The following is a 19,624-nucleotide window of genomic DNA, read 5'->3' as shown; positions in this document are numbered from 1 at the left end:
GACCAGGGTCGGGGATAGAGCCTACAACCTAGGCACGTGCCCTTGATTGGCATCAAACTCTATCCACTGAGCAAAACCTGCTGGGGCTGTCTTTTTTTATGTTGGCTCCTTTCACCTAATTATATGCCTTTTCATTGCTCCATAGTGCATTTCTTCTTTAAAACTGAATAACATTTTATTGCCTTTGTGTACCACAGCTTATTTAATCATTCACTGAGACTTATTTGGGTTATTCCCAAGTTTTGGCAATTATGAATAAAACTGCTGTCAACATCAGTGCACGAGTGTTTGTGTAACATAATTACTGAACTCTTTTGGGAAAATATCAAGGAGCATTATTACTGGATCATATTGTAGGAATATGTTTAGTTTTGTAAGAAGCTGCCAAACTGCCTTCCAAGGTCACTACCATTTTGCATTCTCACCAGCAATGAATGAGAGTTCCTGTCGCTTCTTTCCAGCATATAATATTGTCAGTGTTCTGGATTTGGGCTATTCTAATAAGTATGTGTGGAGGGATCTTTTATTAAGACATTAAAACATTTTTCAAAAAAAATTTTTTTAATTATAATAGAGAACATGATACTGGCAAAAGAATAAACAGATTGCTGAATCAAAATAGAACTACTTAGAAATCAAAAAATGAATCATATATGATACATTATCTGTACTAATGCTCACTTTTGTTTCTTATGTCAACATATCTGAAGTGAGGCAATATCGTTATATAGTTTATTTCTTAATTAGAATGTAAAATAATAGTGTATTTTAAGTGTCATGAAAATATTCACATGAGACTTTGTACACTTGGGTAGCCCCCTTTTGGAAGAAATTTAAGTAGAATTTATAACATATATTACAGGAGAACACAATTATAATTGATAATCTTATATTATAATCTTTCATCAAATAATATCATGCCAAAATAAAATAATTGATTAAAGATTTACATGTAATAAATGAAAGCATTAAAGTTATAAAAAATGAAATTTATATAAATATGTTATAGGTAAGAAAGATTTTACTCAAAAAGTAGAAGAGTTGACATTATGACTGTTTTGTGTGACAAAAATTCATAGCAAAGATAAAATCCTTTTATTTTCATTTTATTTTTTACAAAAAAAAGCTAGTTTAGGAATGAGGAATGCTTCTATGTAGACGTGGGCATGGGTGTGTGCTGGGGAAAGTTGACTGACTTTCTTGGGCTTGGAAAATGAGAAGACTTGATTAGGAATCTTTAGTTTTGTTCAGAGGGTACTGTGTTATTGGCCAGAGGGCACCATTTGGGTGAATCTTGCTTGGAACCTGAGGACTTCAGAAGAGGAATTTGCTCAGGGCAGGTCTTGGAAGCTCTCTCTTGGTTTCAGAGCAATATCACTACTAGAATAACACTGTTGAGGCAGGAACCTGGGTTGCTTGGGTGAAAAAAGGGAATCTTAGTCTGTATTTTTTTTTTTTTAATCTACTAGCTAGGATCTGTCTTGCTGCAGTTAAAGCCTGGGGTTTATGGGGTTGAAGAAGGGGTAAGATTTATCCCACTAGCTAGACTTAGAAGACCAAGACAAATGGAGATAGTTTTACTTGGTTAGTCTGAGAGCTGTAAGGCCCATATTTTTATAGAGCATTTCTTTGCTTCCTCAGACCTGCCCTCTTAGAACACTATCCTTTTTTAAGAGAATGGCCTTGAAGCAGACTGTTAATCTGCAATACTGAAAGCCATGGCCCAGGTGAGTTTATGTTCTTCTTACCTTCCTGTCACTGTTCTTTTTAAGAAATATTTAAAACAAAATTTTAAGGCCATGTGAGAATTTGCTTACCTTTCTGGCTTTCTGTTTATGAGAGTCCTCATTCAGAATCCTAGAATCCTACAGTGACCATCAGTTTTGTATTCAGTATTGTAAATAAGCTCATGAATTTAAACATTTTTTTTTTTTTTTACTTGATCAGTCCATTACATTGATCCCCAGATTATACCAATTTTGGCCAATACAAGGCTCTTCGGGTTGACTCCTGAGACTTTCTAACCTGATTCTAATAGTGTTTTTTTTTAAATTGTTTTCACTATTACATGACTTCTATATTGTCTCTTTTTCCCACCTCCACCAGCCCCTTTCCCTCCTCTAGCCTTCATCACACTGTTATCTGTGTCCATAGGTTATGTATATATGTTTTTTGGCTAATCTCTTCACCTTCTTTCATACACTGTCCCTACTGACCTCCCCTCTGACATCTGTCACTCTGTTTCATGTATCCATGCCTTTAGTTCTATTTTGTCAGTTTATTTTGTTCATTGGATTCCACATATAAGTGAGATCATATGGTATTTATCTTTCTCTGATTGGCCTCTTTTGCTTAGCATATAATCTTCAGGACAATCCATGCAATCACAAAGGGTAAGAATTTCTTCATTTTTACAGCCAACTACCATCCCATTGTGTAAATGTATTATACTACAGTTTGTTTATTTTTTCCCCATTAATCTACTGATGGGTACGTGGGCTGTTTCCAGATCTTGGCTATTGTAAATAATTCTGTAATGAACATAGGGGTATATAGATTCTTTCTGATTGGTGTTTTGGAATTCTAGGATATATTCCCAGAAGTAGAATTATTGAGTCAAAAGGCAGTCCTATTTTTAAATTTTTGAGGAAACTTTATACTGTTTTTCTCAGTGACTGCACCAGTCTGTATCTCCACCAACAGTGCACTAGGTTTCCTTTTCTCCACATCCTCACTAGCACTTATTGTTTATTGATTTATTGATGGTAGACATTCTGGAAGGTGTGATTTTAATTTGCATCTCTAGTGATTAGTGATGTTGAGCATTTTTTCATATGGCTATTGACCATCTGTATGTCTTCTTTGGAGAAATGTTTATTCAGATCTTTTGTATATTTTTTAATTGAATTGTCTTCCTCCTTGTTGAGTTGTATAATTTCTCTCTATATATTTTGAAAATTAACCCCTTATCAGATGTATCATTGGGTTCCATTTTCATTTTGTTGATGATTTATTTTTATTTTTTAAATATATATTTATTAACTGCAGAAAGGAAGGGAGAGATAGAAGCACCAATGATGAGGGAGAATCAATGACTGGCTGCCTCCCTCACACCCCATACTGGGTTTGAGCTGGCAACTCAGGAATGTACTCTGACCTGAAATTATCCCGTGACCACCTAGTTCATAGGTCAAAGCTCAATGACTTAGTCATGCCAAATGGGCAATTTTATTAATTTTTGGAGAGAGAAGAAAGGTGAGGAAGAGAAACACAATGCAAGAGTGCAGCCACCTTTTGCACACCCCATTCTGGAGTTGATGATTCTTTTTCTGTGCAGAAGTTTTTATATAGTTTGGTGTAGTCCCATTTGTTTACTTTTGTCTTTGTTCCTATTGTCCTAGGAGATATATCAGCAAATGAAATTGCTATGAGATGTCTTAGACTTTACTGCTTCTATTTTCTATTAGAATTTTATAGTTTTGTTACTTACATTTAAGTCTCTTATCAATTTTGAGTTTATTCTTGTGTATGGTGTAAGTTGGTGGTCTAGTTTCAACATTTTGGATGTACCTGTCCAATATTCCCAACACCATTTATTAAAGAGACTGTCTTCACTTCATTGTATGCTATTGCCTCCTTTGTTAAATGTTAATTGATCATAAAGGCGTGGCTTTATTTATGGGCTCTTTGTTCTTTTCAACTTATTTTTATGTATATAGTGACCTTTATTATAATTCATAAATGCATTAGAAATAAATATTTAATTTAAAAAAGGCATCTAGGTTCTCATGGGCTTCTGTTTTCTGTTCATTCATCTATGCAGTTAGAAAACCAACTTTGAGGATGAAAAAGGTTAAGTATCATTTTAGTTTCAATTTTTGCTTCAACATTCTTAAAAGTTCTATGGACCTTCTAGGTCCTAGTATCATACTGTCTTTATTTTCTTTCAAAAAAAGATTTATTAAATATATTGAGGTGACATTAGGTCAACATGAACATATAAATACAACATAAACATATACAATAATCTGAGTGGACAGATTATTATGACCACCCCATCAATACTTTGTTGGGCCACCTTTTGCCTTTAATACTGTGGTGATTCTTCTGGCATTGACTCCACGAGATATTGAAAGGTGATGTGAGGAATCTGGCACCATGCCTGATGAATAGCACTGTCCAGTTCTGTGAGATTTGATGGTTGTGGAACCAGCTGCCTGATGGCTCTTTTAACTTTGTCCCATAAATGCTCAATTAGATTGAGATCTGATGATTGTGGGGGCTACCTAAGCAAGGTAAAGTCTCCCTCATGTTCTTGAAACCACTCCTTCACAATATGAGCACTGGGGAATGGTGCTTTGTCTTGTTGGAAGAAGCCATCTTCATTGGAATACACATCAACATGATAGGATGAACTTGATCAGCAACAATACTTAGGTATGTTGTGCTATTTAGATGTTGTTCCATACAAATTAAAGGGCCAAAATCATGCAAGGAAAACATGCCCCAAACCATAACACTGCCCCCACAAGCTTGAAGGGTTGTACTCATGCATGTGGGGTACACGCTTTCATGCTGTTTCCACCAAATTCTCACTCTTCCATCTGACTGATGCAACTGGGAATGTGATTCATTGAATCGCATGACTTTTCTAATGCTCAACTGTCCAATCCTTGTGTTCCTTTGCAAATTGGGGATGTTTTATTTTGTTAACTGCAGACAGCAAAGGTGTTCAATAGGCCTTTGGCTTCCATATCCCATATGATGCAGTATACGGCTAATTTGCTTACAAATGTCAGGTGGTTATAATAATCTGGTCACTCAGTATAGGTTTCAGGTAGGGTTTCTATGTTACAAGATCTGTATATTGTACCATGTGCCAACCACCCAAAGTCATGTTTTTTCCTGTCACCATACTGTCTTAATAGAGCTGTTCATGCTCTATGCCTTCTGTAGCTTGACCAATGGGATATTCTTTTAGTCTACCAGTTAATACAGATCTGGGGCTATGACAGAATTTGCATTTCTGTCTTCCTGCTCCTCTTTTTACTCCAAAGTGCAATTATATATCTTCCAAAAATAGTTACCACTTTACCAACTCTCCCTGTGAACTAGAGGATCCAAAAAGCAATGTCAACTGCCACAAAGGTAAGGTGACTCTTCTTCATCCCCAAATCAAATTATTTGGTATATTGACTGAAGGTAAACACCAAGCATGCAGAACAAAGGTGTATCCCCAAAAACTTCTGCTTATTTACTAGTATATACCTATTCAGATGCTAGTACCAGGCTGTTTTGATTACATTGGTCTTATAGTATGCTTTGATATTCAATATTGTGATACCTCCAATTTTGTTCTTTAGATAGCTGAGGCTATTTGGATTCTTTTTTGGTTCCATATAAATGTTTGGAATATTTTCTCTAGATCTGTGAAATATACCATTAATATTTTAATAGGAATTATGTTGAATCTATGGATTTCTTTGATTAGCATGGACATTTTAATTATGTTAATTCTTCTAATCAGTGAACACAGTATATGCTTCCCCCTATTTGTATCTTCCTCTGTTTTCTTTCTTCAATGTCCTATAGATTTCTAAATATAAATATTTTACCCCCTTGATTATATTACGAAGTGCCTTATTTTTGTTGTTGTTGCAGTAGTAAATGGAATTGCTGTCTTAGCTTCTCCTTCTGATAGTTTATTATTGGCGTATAGAAATGCCATTGTTTTCAGGGATATTAATTTTGTATCCTACTATTTTGCCAAATTTATTTATTATATCTAACTAGAGGCCCAGTGTACAAAATTCATGCAAGGAGGGGGCGTTCCCTCAGCTCAGCTTGCACCCTTTCCAATTAGGGTCTCCTTGGGACCACTGGCTCCTAACTGCTCACCTGCCTGCCTTCCTAATTGCCCCTAACTGCCTCTGCCTGCAGCCTGGTCACTCCTAACTCCCCTTCCCTGCTGGCCTGGTTGCCCCCAACTGCCCTCCCCTGCAGGCCTGATCTCACCCCCAACTGCCCTCCTCTGCTGGCCAATTTGGTTCTGATTGGTCGGTTTCTATGCCAGTGTCAAAAGCTCTGCATCCTAGGCAGCCATTGGCTTCCCACAGCACCCAGATTTAGTTGATTGGTCAGTTCCTATGCCAGTCAGCTTCAAAAGCTCTGCCTCCTAACAGCTATTGGTTCTTCACAGCACCCACATTTGGTTCTGATTGGTTGGGTGCTGTGCCAGTCAGCATCTCTGGGCCTGTCACTGGGCCTGATTAGAGAGGTGGGGCTTAATAGCAGCCTCCATAGAAGCTGGGAGAGAAAGAAAAGTCAGGCTGCTGGCAAAGCTCAGAAAGAAAGAGGAAGAGAAAGAAAGAGGCAGGTACTGATCAACAGCTGCCATTGAGGCTGTGGATTAGACCCTGCCTCTCTCTCTGGGTCTCAGCCCCCTGGGCAGTCAGTGCTAGGTTGTCAGGCTGCAGCTGGGCAGTCAGTGTGACTGAAGGACTTCCGGGTTGATCAGCCTTCAGTAGTGATCAGTAATTACAACCCTAGCCTTTTATATATTAGACTAGAGGCCCATTGCAGGAAGATTCCTGCAATAGGGCTTCCTGCTGCAGTCCCTGTGCCACCTGCTTCCCTCCCTTCTCCCCCAGGCCGCCTGCTTTCTTCCCTTCTCCCTGTCCCACTTGCTTTCCTCCCTTCTCTTTGCCCCACCTGCTTCCCTCCCTTCTCCCCCACCCTGCTTGCTTGCTTTTCCACAGCCCTGCTCCCTTCTGAGGCACTTGGCTTCTTTCTACACTGTCTTCAGTCTTCACTCTAGCCTGGATATGCAAATTAATCACCATCTTGGTTGGGTTAATTTGCATGCTCGCTCTGATTGGCTGGTGGGCAGGGCTTGTGGGTATAGCAAATGTGCAGTCAATTTGCATGTTTCTTTTTTAATAAGTAGGATAGTTTTCTGTGTAGTCTTTAGGGTTTTCTATGTGAATAATGACATTTTTAAAAAAATATTTTATTGGTTTTTTTACAGAGAGGAAGAGAGAGGGAAAGAGAGTTAGAAACATCGATGAGAGAGTCATTGATCAGCTGCCTCTTGCATGCCCCCTACTGGGGATGTGCCCACAACCAAGGTACATGCCCTAGACCGGAATTGAACCTGGGACCTTTCAGTCCACAGGCTGACGCTCTATGCACTGAGCCAAACCGGTTTCGGCAATAATGACATTTTATTGCCTCCCTTCCATTTGGATAACTTTCATTTCTTCTTTTGTGTGATTAGTGGCTAGCACTTTTAGTACTATTCTAAAAGAGTAATATGCAAATTGACCATATCTCCACTATACCCACAAGCAACACCCACCAGCCAATTAGAAGTGAGTATGCAAATTAACCCAACAAAGATGGTTCAGGCCATGGAGCAAGCAGGTGGCTTGGGTTTCCCCAGTGATGGAGGAAGCCAAGTTTTCTGCCTGCCCTGGCCTGCCTTGGCCTCCACTTAAGGCTACAAAGTTCAATTATAGAAGATAAATAAATCCCAAGTACCAGGGCCTCTGCTTGGGTCGCCAGGGGGTACGGCTGACCTGCAAACCACCACAGGCCCTTCACTCAGGCTACCTCATGCCTTAAGGGAACCCCACCTTGATCTGGGACACCCTTCAGGGCAAACATACCAGCCTCCACCTGTGCACTAAGCATCTATCCTATCTAACAAAAGAGTAATATGCAGATTGACCGTCACTACAACACACAATAGCTGCCCCCATGTGGACACAAGATGGCCACCACAAGATGGTCAACAGGGGAGGGCATTGGGAGGGACCAAGTCTGCAAGGGAGGGCAGTTGGGGGTGATCAATCCTGCAGGGGAAGGCTGTTAGGGGTGACCAGGCTGGCAAGGAGGAAAGTTGGGGGTGACTGAGCCTGCAGGGAAGGGCAGTTGGGTGGGACCAGGCCTATAAGGGAGGGCAGTTCAGGGTGACCAGGCCTGCAGGGGAGCATTTAGGCATCAATCAGGCTGGCAGGGGAGTGGTTAGGGTGTGATCAGGCTGGCAGGTGGAAGCAGTTAGGGGCAATCAGAAAGGCAGGCAGGCGAGCAATTGGGAGCCAGTAGTCCTGGATTGTGAGAAGGATGTCCCAGATTGGAGAGGGTGCAGGCTGAGCTGAGGGACACACACCCCCATGCATGAATTTTGTGCATCAGGCCTCTAGTGTTTAATAATAGTGATGAAAGAGTATATCTTTGTCTTGTTCCTGTTCTTAAGAGAAACGCTTTTAGTTTTTGCCCTTGAATATCATGTGACTGTTGGCTTTTATTTTGTAAAGGTATGATTTCTTTATTACTATTTCTCTATTTTTCTGAGAATGTTTATTATAAATGCATGCTTGATTTTATTAAATGATTTTTATGCATATATTGATATGACCATGTGGTTTTGGTCTTTTATTTTGTTTATGTAATGTATCACATTTATTGGTTTGGAATACTGAACCAGCCTTTCAACTCCAGAATAGATTCCACTTGAGCATGGTGTATGATCTTTTTAATATATTGTTAATATGTTGTTAAAGATTTTAGCATCTATGTTCATACTGGATATTGCCCTATAATAGTTATTGTTTGTAGTGTCTTTATCTGGTTATGGACTTGCAATAATGCTTGCTTAATAAAAAGAGCTTGTCAGTCATCTTTCCTCTTGAATTTTTAGGATAGTTTGAGAAGGATAGGTATTAGTTCTTCATTGAATGTTTGGTAAAACATTCTGGTCCAGGACTTTTGTCTGCTGTAAGTTTTTTTTTTGTTGTTGTTGTTGTTTTTGTTTTTTTGTTTTTTTTTACTGCTTTGATAACATTAGTTGTTATCAGTCTATTCAGATTTTCTGATTCTTTCTGATTCAATTTTGGAAAAGTATGTGTATGTTTCTAGGCATTTGTTCATTTCACCCAAATTAAGTTCAAGAACTGAGGTTCTTGGCATATGCAGTGGAACCTCAGTTCTTGAACTTAATTTGTTCCAAAAGACTGTTGGAAAACCAAAGCAGTTTCTTCCATCAGAAATAAGGTAAATTTAAATCCTCATCCCAGGATATTTTCCCATTGATTTCTAGAGAGAGTGGGAGGGAGAGAGACAGAGAGATAGAAACATTGATGTGAGAGTGATACATCAATTGATTGCAACTGAGGTACATGCCTTGACCTGAATCGAACCTGAAACCCTTCAGTCTGCAGGCCAATGCTCTATCCACTGAGCCAAATCAGGTAGAGTTTAAACTTTTTTATATACAGTTCATGTACTGTGTAATCTATAAATAAATACTTTAAAAATAAAAAAGGCATGGAATGTAAATGAAAATAAAGGAAATGAAATGCACAGTAAAAAATGAAAATTTAATAATAATAAGCAGCAACTAAAGCAAAAAAAATCATAAAAATATTCACAGTACAATTTCCTGAAATGTAAATAACGTAAACATTCTCTACTTTGTCACCTTAGAGACATGTGTCTGATCATACAGGTGTTAGTATGAAATGTTGTCAGGTTGAGAAGTGACTTGTTCAAGATGGAGACCTTTGAGAACCAATGTAGTTTAATTGTTCATAGATATTATTACAATCCTTTGTATTTCTGTGATGCCAGTTGTTACTTCTCCTTTTTAATTTCTCATTTCATATATTTGGGTTCGCTCTCTTTTTTTCTTGATGAGTCGGTTAAAGATTCATCAGTTTTGTTTATGTTTTCAAGAAAGCAACTCTTAGTCTTATTGATCTTTAGTATTTTTTTCTTTTTAGTTTCTATCTCATTTATTTCTTCTCCAATCTTTATTATTCCCTCCCTCCATCTTTTACTTATTCTTGACTTTTCTTATTGTTCTTTTTCTAGTTCTTTTAGGTACAAAGTTCTATTATTTATTTGAGGTTTTGGGGGTTGTTGTTGTTTTTTGCTTCTTGAGGTAGTTTTGTAATGCTCTGCACTTCTCATGACTACTGTCACTGTATTCCATAGATTATGGGTTGTTGAGTGTTCACTTTAATTTGTTTCCAGGTAATTTTTTATTTCTTCCTTGATTTCATTGGTAACCCATTCATTGTTTAACCTCCATGTATTTAAGTGTTTTTCATTTTATTTTATTATAGTTGATTTCTAGTTTTATGTAATTGTGATCCAGGAGAATGTTTGACATAATTTAAAACTCCTTGAACTTATTAAGACTTATTTTGTGTCCTAAGATATGCTCTATTTTTGAGAATGTCATTGCACACTTGAGAAGAATATATAGTCTGCTTCTTTGGGATTAAATGTTATATAAATATCAATTACATCTATATGATTTAGGGTGTCATTTAAGGTCACTGTTTCATTGTTGACTTTATTTTATTTATTTATTTATTTATTTATTTATTTATTTGTTTGTTTTCAGGAAGATCTATCCTGTGAAGACAGTCGTATTAAATTCTTATAATAGGACTGTATTGCTGTTGATCTCTCTATTAATGTCCACCAATGATTATTTTATATATTTAGGTGTTCCTATATTGGGTGAATATATGGTTATAAGGGTTATATCCTTTTCTTAGGCCAATCCCTTTAGTATTACCTGTATTCTTTGTCTCTTGTTATGGCATGTGTTTTGAAGTCTAGTTTATCATATATAAGTATTACTGCCATAGCTTTTATTTCATTTCTATTTGCAGGGTATATTTTTTCCATCCATTCACTTTCAGCCTATGTGAATATTCTGTTCTGAAATGAGTCTCTCATAGATATGGTTCATATATATGGGTTATATTTTTTTATCCATTCAAATACCTTATATCTTTTGATGGACATTTGATCCATTTACATTTGAGCTCATTATTGATAGGTATTTATTTATTGCATTTTTTCTTTATATCTATGTTTCTCTAAAATACTGTTTTTAAAGCAACCTGTTTGAACTTTTAACATTTCTTGCAGTGATGGTTGGATGGTAATGAACTCCTTTAGCCTTGTACAGTCTGAGGAGCTCTTTATTTCTCCTTCCATTTAAATTATAGCCTTGATGGATGGAATAGTCATGATCCTTCCTTTTTATTGCTTTGAATATTTTATGATATGATAATTCTTCCTGGCCCAAAGTATTTCTGTTGAGAAACCAGTTGACAACCTTATTGGAACTTCCTTGTAAGTAACTGACTGTCTCTCTCTTCTTGCCTTTAAGATTCTCTCTTTGTCTTTCATCTTTTTTATTTTAATTATGAGTTGTCTTGGTGTGAGTCTTTTTGGGTTCATGCTGATTGGGATTCTCTGTGCTTCCTGAACTTGTATGAATTTTTTCCTTCACCAGGTTAGGGAAGTTTTCTGTCATTATTTCCTCAAGCATGTTCTCTATCCCTTGATCCTTTCTTCTTTTTATTTTATTTTTCATTTTTTTATTGAGGCATTATATGTGTACATATCTTACCATTGCCCCCCACACACACTCCCATACATGCCCTCCCTCCCCAGAGTTTTCTTTTAAAAAAAAAAAAAAAAAAGTCCTCACCTAAGGATATTTTTTCCATTGTTTTTAGAGAGAGTGGAAGGAAGGGGGAGAGACAGAGAGAGAGAAACATTGATATGAGAGAGATGCATCGATTGGTTGCCTCCCACACATACCCTCACCAAGACTGGGGATCAAACCTGCAACCAAGGTATGTGCAGTTGACTGGAATTGAACGTGGGACCCTTCAGTCCACAGGCCGGCCTCTCACTCACTTTTTTCTCCTTCTGGTACTCCAATGGTGTGATGTTGTTACATTTCATGTACTTTTCTATGATGTTGTAGTTCTCAGTAAGTTCCTTGAGCTACCTTATAACTATTACTTTTAACTCTGTATTTGATAATTTGCTTGCCTCCATATCATTAATTCTTTTTTTTTTTTTTTTTGATAGCTCTTCTATTCTTTCATTTGGGTCTTGTTTCTTTTTCTCCCCATTGTGGTCTCTGTGTGCCCCCCCCCACCCCATGTATTAGATAGATATTCTATGACTACAAATGTTCTGGTGGGCCAGATGTAGTAGGTGTCTTGTGGAATACACTGGTGCAGTCACCTTGATCTCCTGAGCTGGGTGCTCTAGGAATGTACTTTGTGTGGGGTATGTGCAACCTATTGTAATTGGGTCTTTATTGCTGTAGACCCATTCTTGAGTAGTATGACCCTCAGGCTGATTGACTGTAAAGCTCAACCCTGACCATGTGTGTAAGTGTTGGAAAGGTGCAGCCTCAAGAAGTCTTGTTGGGCTCAGTGACATAGTCTTTCCAGTTACCTGAGCTCTTTGCTCTAGGAATATTTCTTTCGGGTTATGTGCACCTCCTATTGTTGACTTTATTCCTGTTGGTTCTTTTATTGTTGGAGTTAACCCTTCAGACATAGGGATAAACCTCAATCACCATGTTCAAGTTCAGGTTGCTGTCAAATGTCTGTATGTAACTGGCCTTAGGCTACCTGACTGTTGTTACCATGCTTTTCACTGTTTGTGTTGGTGTCAACTGGACTTGAATGTGTGTGTGAGAGGTCAATCTGTGTAAAAGGATTGGCTTTAAGCTTAGAACTTGGGGCAAATCTGTGAAAGGATTTAGGCTTGCTGAGGTTCACCTCCACATGTCAGTTACTCCACCTCCCTTCCAAGGTTGCCTTGGGATTACACAGCAGGCACTCAATGAGGAGAAATTAGTTCTTGCTTCATAGCCAACTCCTTTGTCTCCAATTCTGGTTATCTCTAGTGGGCTTGATGCAAGTTCAGGTTGAGTACAGCCAGCTGTTCTTCTGCAGTAGTAAGTTCAACCACTCTGGGGACTAGGGGATAAATCAAAAGAGTCTCCCATTAAGGATGATGCTGGTCCAGCCTGCAGGAGGAGTCTAAGCACTTTGTCTTCATCCCAAATACTACCCATGGAGGTTTCACACTTAGGATGGGATAGTGTTTGAACCTCCCAGGCAGACAGAATCTCCACTGATTCACTGTCAATTGCTATGTGGGATCCTCTTCTCGTCATTTTTGCTCTGGGTTGAGGATCTGCTAAGGGGAAGGGAGTTTTGCAGCCATGGTATCCCTCAAATTTCTCAGCTTCTGCACCTGTGTGAGGGAGCTCTCTATTTTTGTTTACACTCCGCTTACCAGATTCTATCTAGCTTCTTCTATGCTCCTTAGTTAGAATATTTCAGGTTAGCTATACTTCTATTGGGCTTTTAAGTTGACTGCTCTGTAATTTAGTTGCAAATATTGTTTGGGGCAGGGAACAAGTGGACACAGTTTTCAGCTGCTCTGGCTATCTTGGAATCTCCCTAATTCTAATAGTTTTTGATAGCTCTCTTGATTTCTGACATAACAGAATATTTAAACTCATCTTTTAATTTTTTACTGAATCCTGAAATTATCTTTTTTCCAAAAGGGTCCTAGTTCTTTTTATTTATATTGTTCATTGCTACTGTTTAGGCTTTTTCACCTTTTAAAAAAATTAAGTATAGTTGGTAAACAATATTATTTTGGTTATGTTAGTTTCATGTGTACAACATAGTGATTCAACATTTTTATATCTTACCATTTTTCTAATAATTATCTGTCACCATGTAAATTTATCACAATGTTATTGACTGTAAGCCCCTTCTATTTTTCAACTATTTCCCTGCCTCCTCCCTTCTGGTAACCATCCCTTTGGTCTCTGTCTATGTGAATCTGTTTTTACTTACTTTGTTTGTTTGTTCTTAGAGTCCACATGCTATATGTGAAATTTGTACTGTCTTTCTCTGGCTGACATTTATCACTTAGTACAGTACTCTAGATCAGGTGGTCTGTGAGGTCCAAAAGATTGCGACCACTGGTTTAAGGAAACATTTGGAGCAGTAATCACCAACAGGTGGTCTGCGAACCACTGGTGGTCTGTGAGGTTCAAAAGGTTGGTGACCACTGCTCTAGATCCATCCATGTTGTTGCAAATTTTTAATGCTGTGTAATATTCTATTATGCTAGATGCCCAGTACACAAATTCATGCACAGATGGGGATCTCTAGGCCTGGCTAGAGATCAGAGCCAATCGGAGCCATCTTGCCAGTCCCTATTGGTGCCTTCCAGCCAAGAGGAGGGACAACGGGGGGAGGGATCACAGGAGTAGACTGGCTGGCCAGGGGAGGAAATGGTGGGCCAGCTGAGATAGGTTGGCTGTGGGAGTGCACTGACCCTGAGGGGGCAGCTCCTATGTTGAGTGTGTGACCCTTGGTGGTCATTGTGCATCATAGCAACTGGTTAACTGGTCATTCAGTCATAATGGTTGCTTAGACTTTTATATATATATATACTAGAGGCCCAGTGTACGAAATTCATGCACAGGGGTGGGGGGTTTCCCTCAGCCCAGCCTGCACTCTATCCAATCTGGGACCCCTAAACGGACAGTCAGACATCCCTCTCACGATCCACAACTGTAGGCTCCCAACTGCTCACCTGCCTGCCTTCTTGATTTCCCCTAAGCACTTCTGTTCCTAGCCTGATCACCCCCTAACCACTCCCCTGCCAACCTCTGCTAGCCTGTTTACCCCTAACTGCCCTCCCCTGCAGGCCTGATCATACCTAACTTCTCTCCCCTGCAGGACTGGGTCCCCTCCAACTGTCCTTCTCTACAGGCCCGGTCACCCCCAACTTCCCTCCTCTGCCAGCCTGGTCACCCTTAACTGCCCTCCCCTGCAGGTTTGATCACCCCCAACTGCACTCCCTTCAGGCCTGGTCCCTCTCAACTGCCCTCCCCTGCTAGCCTGATCACCCACAACTGCCCTCCCTTGCAGGTCTGGTCCCTCTCAACTTCCCTCCCCTGCTGGCAATCTTGTGGTGGCCATCTTGTGTTCACATGGGGGCAGGATCTTTGACCATATGGGGGCAGCCATCTTGTGTGTTGGAGTGATGGTCAATCTGCATATTACTCTTTTTTTAGCTAGGCTAGAGGCCTGGTGCATAGGTGGGGGACAGCTAAAAAAATTTAATTTTTTATTTGTCATTTTTTATTGTTTAATTACAATTTTCCCTGAAGGGTGTCCCAGATCAGGGTGTGGGGTATGGGGCGGCCTGGGCAAGGGGCCTGTGGTGGTTTGCAGACCAGCCATGCCCCCCCGGCAACCCAAGCAGAGGCCCTGGTATCTGGGATTTATTTATCTTCTACAATTGAAACTTTGTAGCCTGGAGCAGAGCCAAGCCTCCTGCTTGCTCCATGGCAGCAGCCATTTCTGTTGGGGTTTATTCATTTTCTATAATTGAAACTTTGTAGCCTTGAGTGGAGGCCTGGGCCCACCAGGGTGTGTGGAAATCTTGGCTTCTTCCATCATCTGGGAAACCCCAGCCTTTCTCCTGCTCGCTCCATGGCCATAGCCATCTTGGTTGGAGTTAATTTACATACGCAATTCTGATTGGTTGGTGGGCATGGCTGGTGGGTGTAGCAGAGTGATTATTGATTTGCATATTACTTTTTTATTAGATAGGATATATATATGTATAGGATGTAATATATGTATTAGAGTTTTGGTACATGAAATTCGTGCATGGGGGCAAGAGGGTCCCTGAGCCTGACCCACGTGCTCTCACAATTCGGGACCCCTTGGGGGATGTCCGACTGCTAGGACATGTCCAACTGCCCCCTGTGGGATTGGGCCTAAACTGGCAGTCAGACAACCCTTTCACAATCCAGAACTGCTCAATCCTAACCACTCGCCTGTCTACCTGATCACCTTTAACTGCTCACCTGCCTGCCTGATATCTCCTAATCACCTTTGCCTGCCTGATTGCCCCTAACCACTTACCTGCCTTCCTGATCATCCCTGACCGCTCACCTGCCTGCCTGATTGCCCCTAACCACTCTGCCTACCTGATCACCCCTAACTGCTCACCTGCTGCCTGGTTGCCCCTAACCACTATGATCACCCCTAATCACTCTGCCTGATTGCCCCTAATTGCTCACCTGCCTGTCTGATCACCCCTAATTGCCTTTGCCTCAAACCCTGCCATGGCAGCTTTGTCCAGAAGGATGTCCAGAATGATGTTCCGAAGGTCATTTGTCTGTCCAGTCTAATTAGCATTTTACGCTTTTATTATTATAGGTAAAGATAGAGAGATAGAGAGGTATAGAGATATACATGTAGATAGATGCACACACATAAAATTTTCTTAATCCATTCATCTTGCCTCTTGTAAATAATGCTACAGTGAACATGGGTACATATATATTTTTTTAATTACTAGTAGTGTTTTTGGTGTGTTTTTTTTTGTTTGTTTGTTTGTTTGGGGTTTTTTTGTTTTGTTTTTTTATAAATACACAGACATGGAATTGCTGGATCATAAGGCATATATATATATTTTTTTTCCTGAGGTATTTTCATACTATTTTCTATGGGACAAGTCAAGAAATTGTTTGTTTTAATTGTTTAACATTTAACATTTAATTTAATTTTTTATTTGTCATTTTTTATTGTTTAATTACAATTACCATGCAATGTTATATTAGTTTAAGGTATGCACCCTAGTGATTAGACATTATATAACTTATTAAGTGATCATCTTGATAAATCTCATAACCTTCTAACACAATACATAGGTATTTGAATATTACTTTCTATATTCCTTATACTGTACTTTACATCCCCATGACAATTCTGTAACAATGCATTTGTTTGTAATACTTCCACTTTTTTCACCCATCTCCCTAATCTCATTCTTTCTGGCAAACATCATAATGTTCTCTGTATCTGAGTGTTTCTCTTCTGCTTGTTCATTTTTTTAAATTCAATTACTGATAAAAATGTATTTTTTGCCATTTCATTGTGTTTTTCCCTCTTTTTAAAGAAGACCCTTTATCAATATGCAAATAACCACGGTCGCCTTAATGCAACAACTGAACAGCAGGGACCTGAGCAGCTGCAGGTGGTGCTCTGGTGCTCAGGGTCTGCCTCTTGAGTGTGACCTTTCTGGAGGTGATTGGGGGGATGCTTCATTGTGGTCTGAAACTGTCCACTGGATGCTCTAATCTGGGCCTCCCTGGAAGTCTAGGTCAAGATTGGCCATGCCTTTGTTCTGTCTGAGGCCATCTAGAATGAGCAACAAATTAATATTTCGGTGGTTGCTACTTGTGCTGGATTTGGAAGTGCCCATGTGAGGCCATGCTATGAACTAAGGCCAGCTACTGATAGTGCTGTACCTGGGCCACTTAGCAAGAGGTACGAGAACACTGACGTCAGATGCTGCTCATTTGAGAGATTTTAAGAAAGTCTGAAGCATGAGCCACTGGATACAACTTGCGTGTGCCCACAAGTTGGGTGGGACGTGGTCATGGGGTGTAACTGGGGCAAGGTGAACAAATGTGAGCGAGGTTAATGGGGACTCAGATATGACACCCACCTGCCTGCTTTTCGGGGGTGGGGGGATGAGCTCAACAAATAAGCAATAGCCGAAACCGGTTTGGCTTTGTGGTAGAGCGTCGGTCTGCGGACTGAAAGGTCCCGGGTTCGATTCCGGTCAAGGGCATGTACCTTGGTTGCGGGCACATCCCCCGGTAGGGGGTGTGCAAGAGGCAGCTGGTCGATGTTTCTCTCTCATCGACGTTTCTAGCTCTCTATCTCTCTCCCTTCCTCTCTGTAAAATATCAATAAAATATATATTTAAAAAAACAAAACAAAAAAAACAAAAAAAACAAATAAGCAATAGAGTATGCCAGCACTTTTGTCTGGCAGAAAGCTGCCCCTTCCCCACCACCACCACCAATTGCACCTGATGTCAGACAATTTAGTTCCTCCCTATTTGTCCTTGGTACCTCTTTCAAGCTGCTGCCCCAACTCTGGAGCTCGGAGGGAGGGAGTTTCAGTAAGTCTGTGCATGGGCCCTTTAAGAGGAACTGCCTGGGACTCCAATAGCCATCCTTCTCATACAGCCTCAAACCTAGCTGTTTTTTACAGCCAGAGTTTTGGGGAGTTTTCTTCCTGACACTGGAACCTTGGGTTGCAGGGGGTGGCTTATGTGAGTCTGGGATCCCTTATTTTTTAGGAGGAAACTCTGCAGCTGAGATCTCTCTCCTGATTTCTATTCACCACATGTGGTTGTGGGACCAGCCCATTACTGATCTCTGCCTCTCCTACAAGTCTCAATATGGCTTTTTCTTTAAGTCCCTAGTTGTAGAATTTCCATTCTACTAGATTTCAGACAGTTCTGAATGATGGTTGTCCTGTAGTTTTGTTGTAATTTTGATGCCGTCTGTATGTTTTTTAATGTTAAATACACATGTTACTCTTACTTCTGTTTCTGAAATCCAAAGATTCTGGTTCTCAGTGACACTATATAATTGCTTTACCCCACATTATAAGTGCAGTAGTCTGAAGTGTTTTTGTTTTATTTTTATTACACAAGACTAATGTGTTTATTGTTTCAGGAATCAATGATATTCAGGGATGTGGCTATAGATTTCTCTCAGGAGGAGTGGGAATGCCTGGACCTTGCTCAGAGGGACCTGTACAGAGATGTAATGCTGGAAAACTACAGCAATCTGCTATCAGTGGGTAATGTCATTTATACCAGTAATTTAGAATTCTCTTCTAGAATGTCTGTTTTCTTCCACAGTGTATTTCTTAGCTGCTTTTTGAGTTACTAGCTAAATTCTTGCTCTCTATTCCCAAATAAATGGTTGAACTGAAATGAAAAGGAAGAAAAGAAAACTGAAATTCAAATTGGCTATGGCTGAAGATTCATCTTTTTTCTTTGGCTATTCCTGTAGTAGCTTCTCTTTTTTTATCATCAAGGGACTGGATCTTACATGGATCTGATTTACCCATAGCATAACCATGATTCATGTCTTTTCTTATGAGCAGGATTTTACATACCTAAGCCTCATGTCATCTCCTTATTGGAACAAGGGAAAGAGCCCTGGATGTTTGGCAGAGAACTGACAAGAGGTCTGTGTTCAGGTAAGTAAGAAATGATTGAACAAAGCAAGGCATTATAGGTTATAACTCAGTTGATCAGTATAGAAACAGTGTCTTCAAGATATTATCTTAGGAGCTGCCATCAAAACACGAGGCCTGTGAGAAAAACTAAGTTGTTTTTTTACCTTGAGTTTACAAATGACCTGTTTCATTTCTTCCCTCACTTACTAATCTTTTTATTATTATTCTTTAATACACCACTTAATTTCAAGTAGAAGGTTTCCTTCACTTCCTCTCCAAAGAAAACTTTTACCCATATTTAAGATTCAGTTCATTCTCTTAGACTTCTCTAAATGTTTTCTGTTACCATCCCCAAAATAAAATGTGTGTGTGCACGCACATGCATGTGTATATCTGCACTACTCTTCCCCTCCAAGTAATAGTCTTCAGTATAGCTTCCAGAATTTGGGCTTCTGCCATTGTGTGAGCAAGAGGCAATCGTGTGAAAGGAGATCAGCAAAGTAGCAGGATATATGGGGTATTGGTATGCTAGGTACATATGGGAGGTAGGGTATGTTACAGAGTTCCCGAACAATCAAACAATGCAGGAGGAGAGTTTGGAGAGACTTACTTTAATTATCTCGTGATGGGCTTAGAGAAAATGAATTTAAATTCTAAGCAAGGCTATAAGCAGAACTTCCCTTTTTATTAAAGAGCCAGCCCTA

General features: G+C 39.6%; 1 protein-coding gene across 4 annotated transcripts in view; it reads left to right on the top strand.

The window, feature by feature from the left end:
- The window catches only part of ZNF540 (zinc finger protein 540), a 73,079-nt gene that overhangs the window by 47,245 nt on the left and 6,210 nt on the right, over positions 1-19,624 (top strand). For 2 of the 4 annotated variants that reach the window (XM_045570934.1, XM_045570933.1), the window contains exons 3-5: positions 1,642-1,727; positions 18,410-18,536; positions 18,846-18,941. In XM_045570934.1, coding sequence (XP_045426890.1) covers positions 1,719-1,727; positions 18,410-18,536; positions 18,846-18,941 — 232 coding nt within the window. In that variant the 5' untranslated portion in view covers positions 1,642-1,718. The remainder of the gene's footprint in view (positions 1-1,641; positions 1,728-18,409; positions 18,537-18,845; positions 18,942-19,624) is intronic. The other 2 variants (XM_036408328.2, XM_036408326.2) reach the window with 1 other exon arrangement.

Source organism: Pipistrellus kuhlii, unplaced genomic scaffold (assembly GCF_014108245.1).
Source record: "Pipistrellus kuhlii isolate mPipKuh1 unplaced genomic scaffold, mPipKuh1.p scaffold_m20_p_38, whole genome shotgun sequence".
Lineage (NCBI taxonomy): Eukaryota > Metazoa > Chordata > Mammalia > Chiroptera > Vespertilionidae > Pipistrellus > Pipistrellus kuhlii.
The sequence above is the reverse complement of the archived record's forward strand: the minus strand, read 5'-3'. Positions and strand labels throughout refer to the sequence as shown.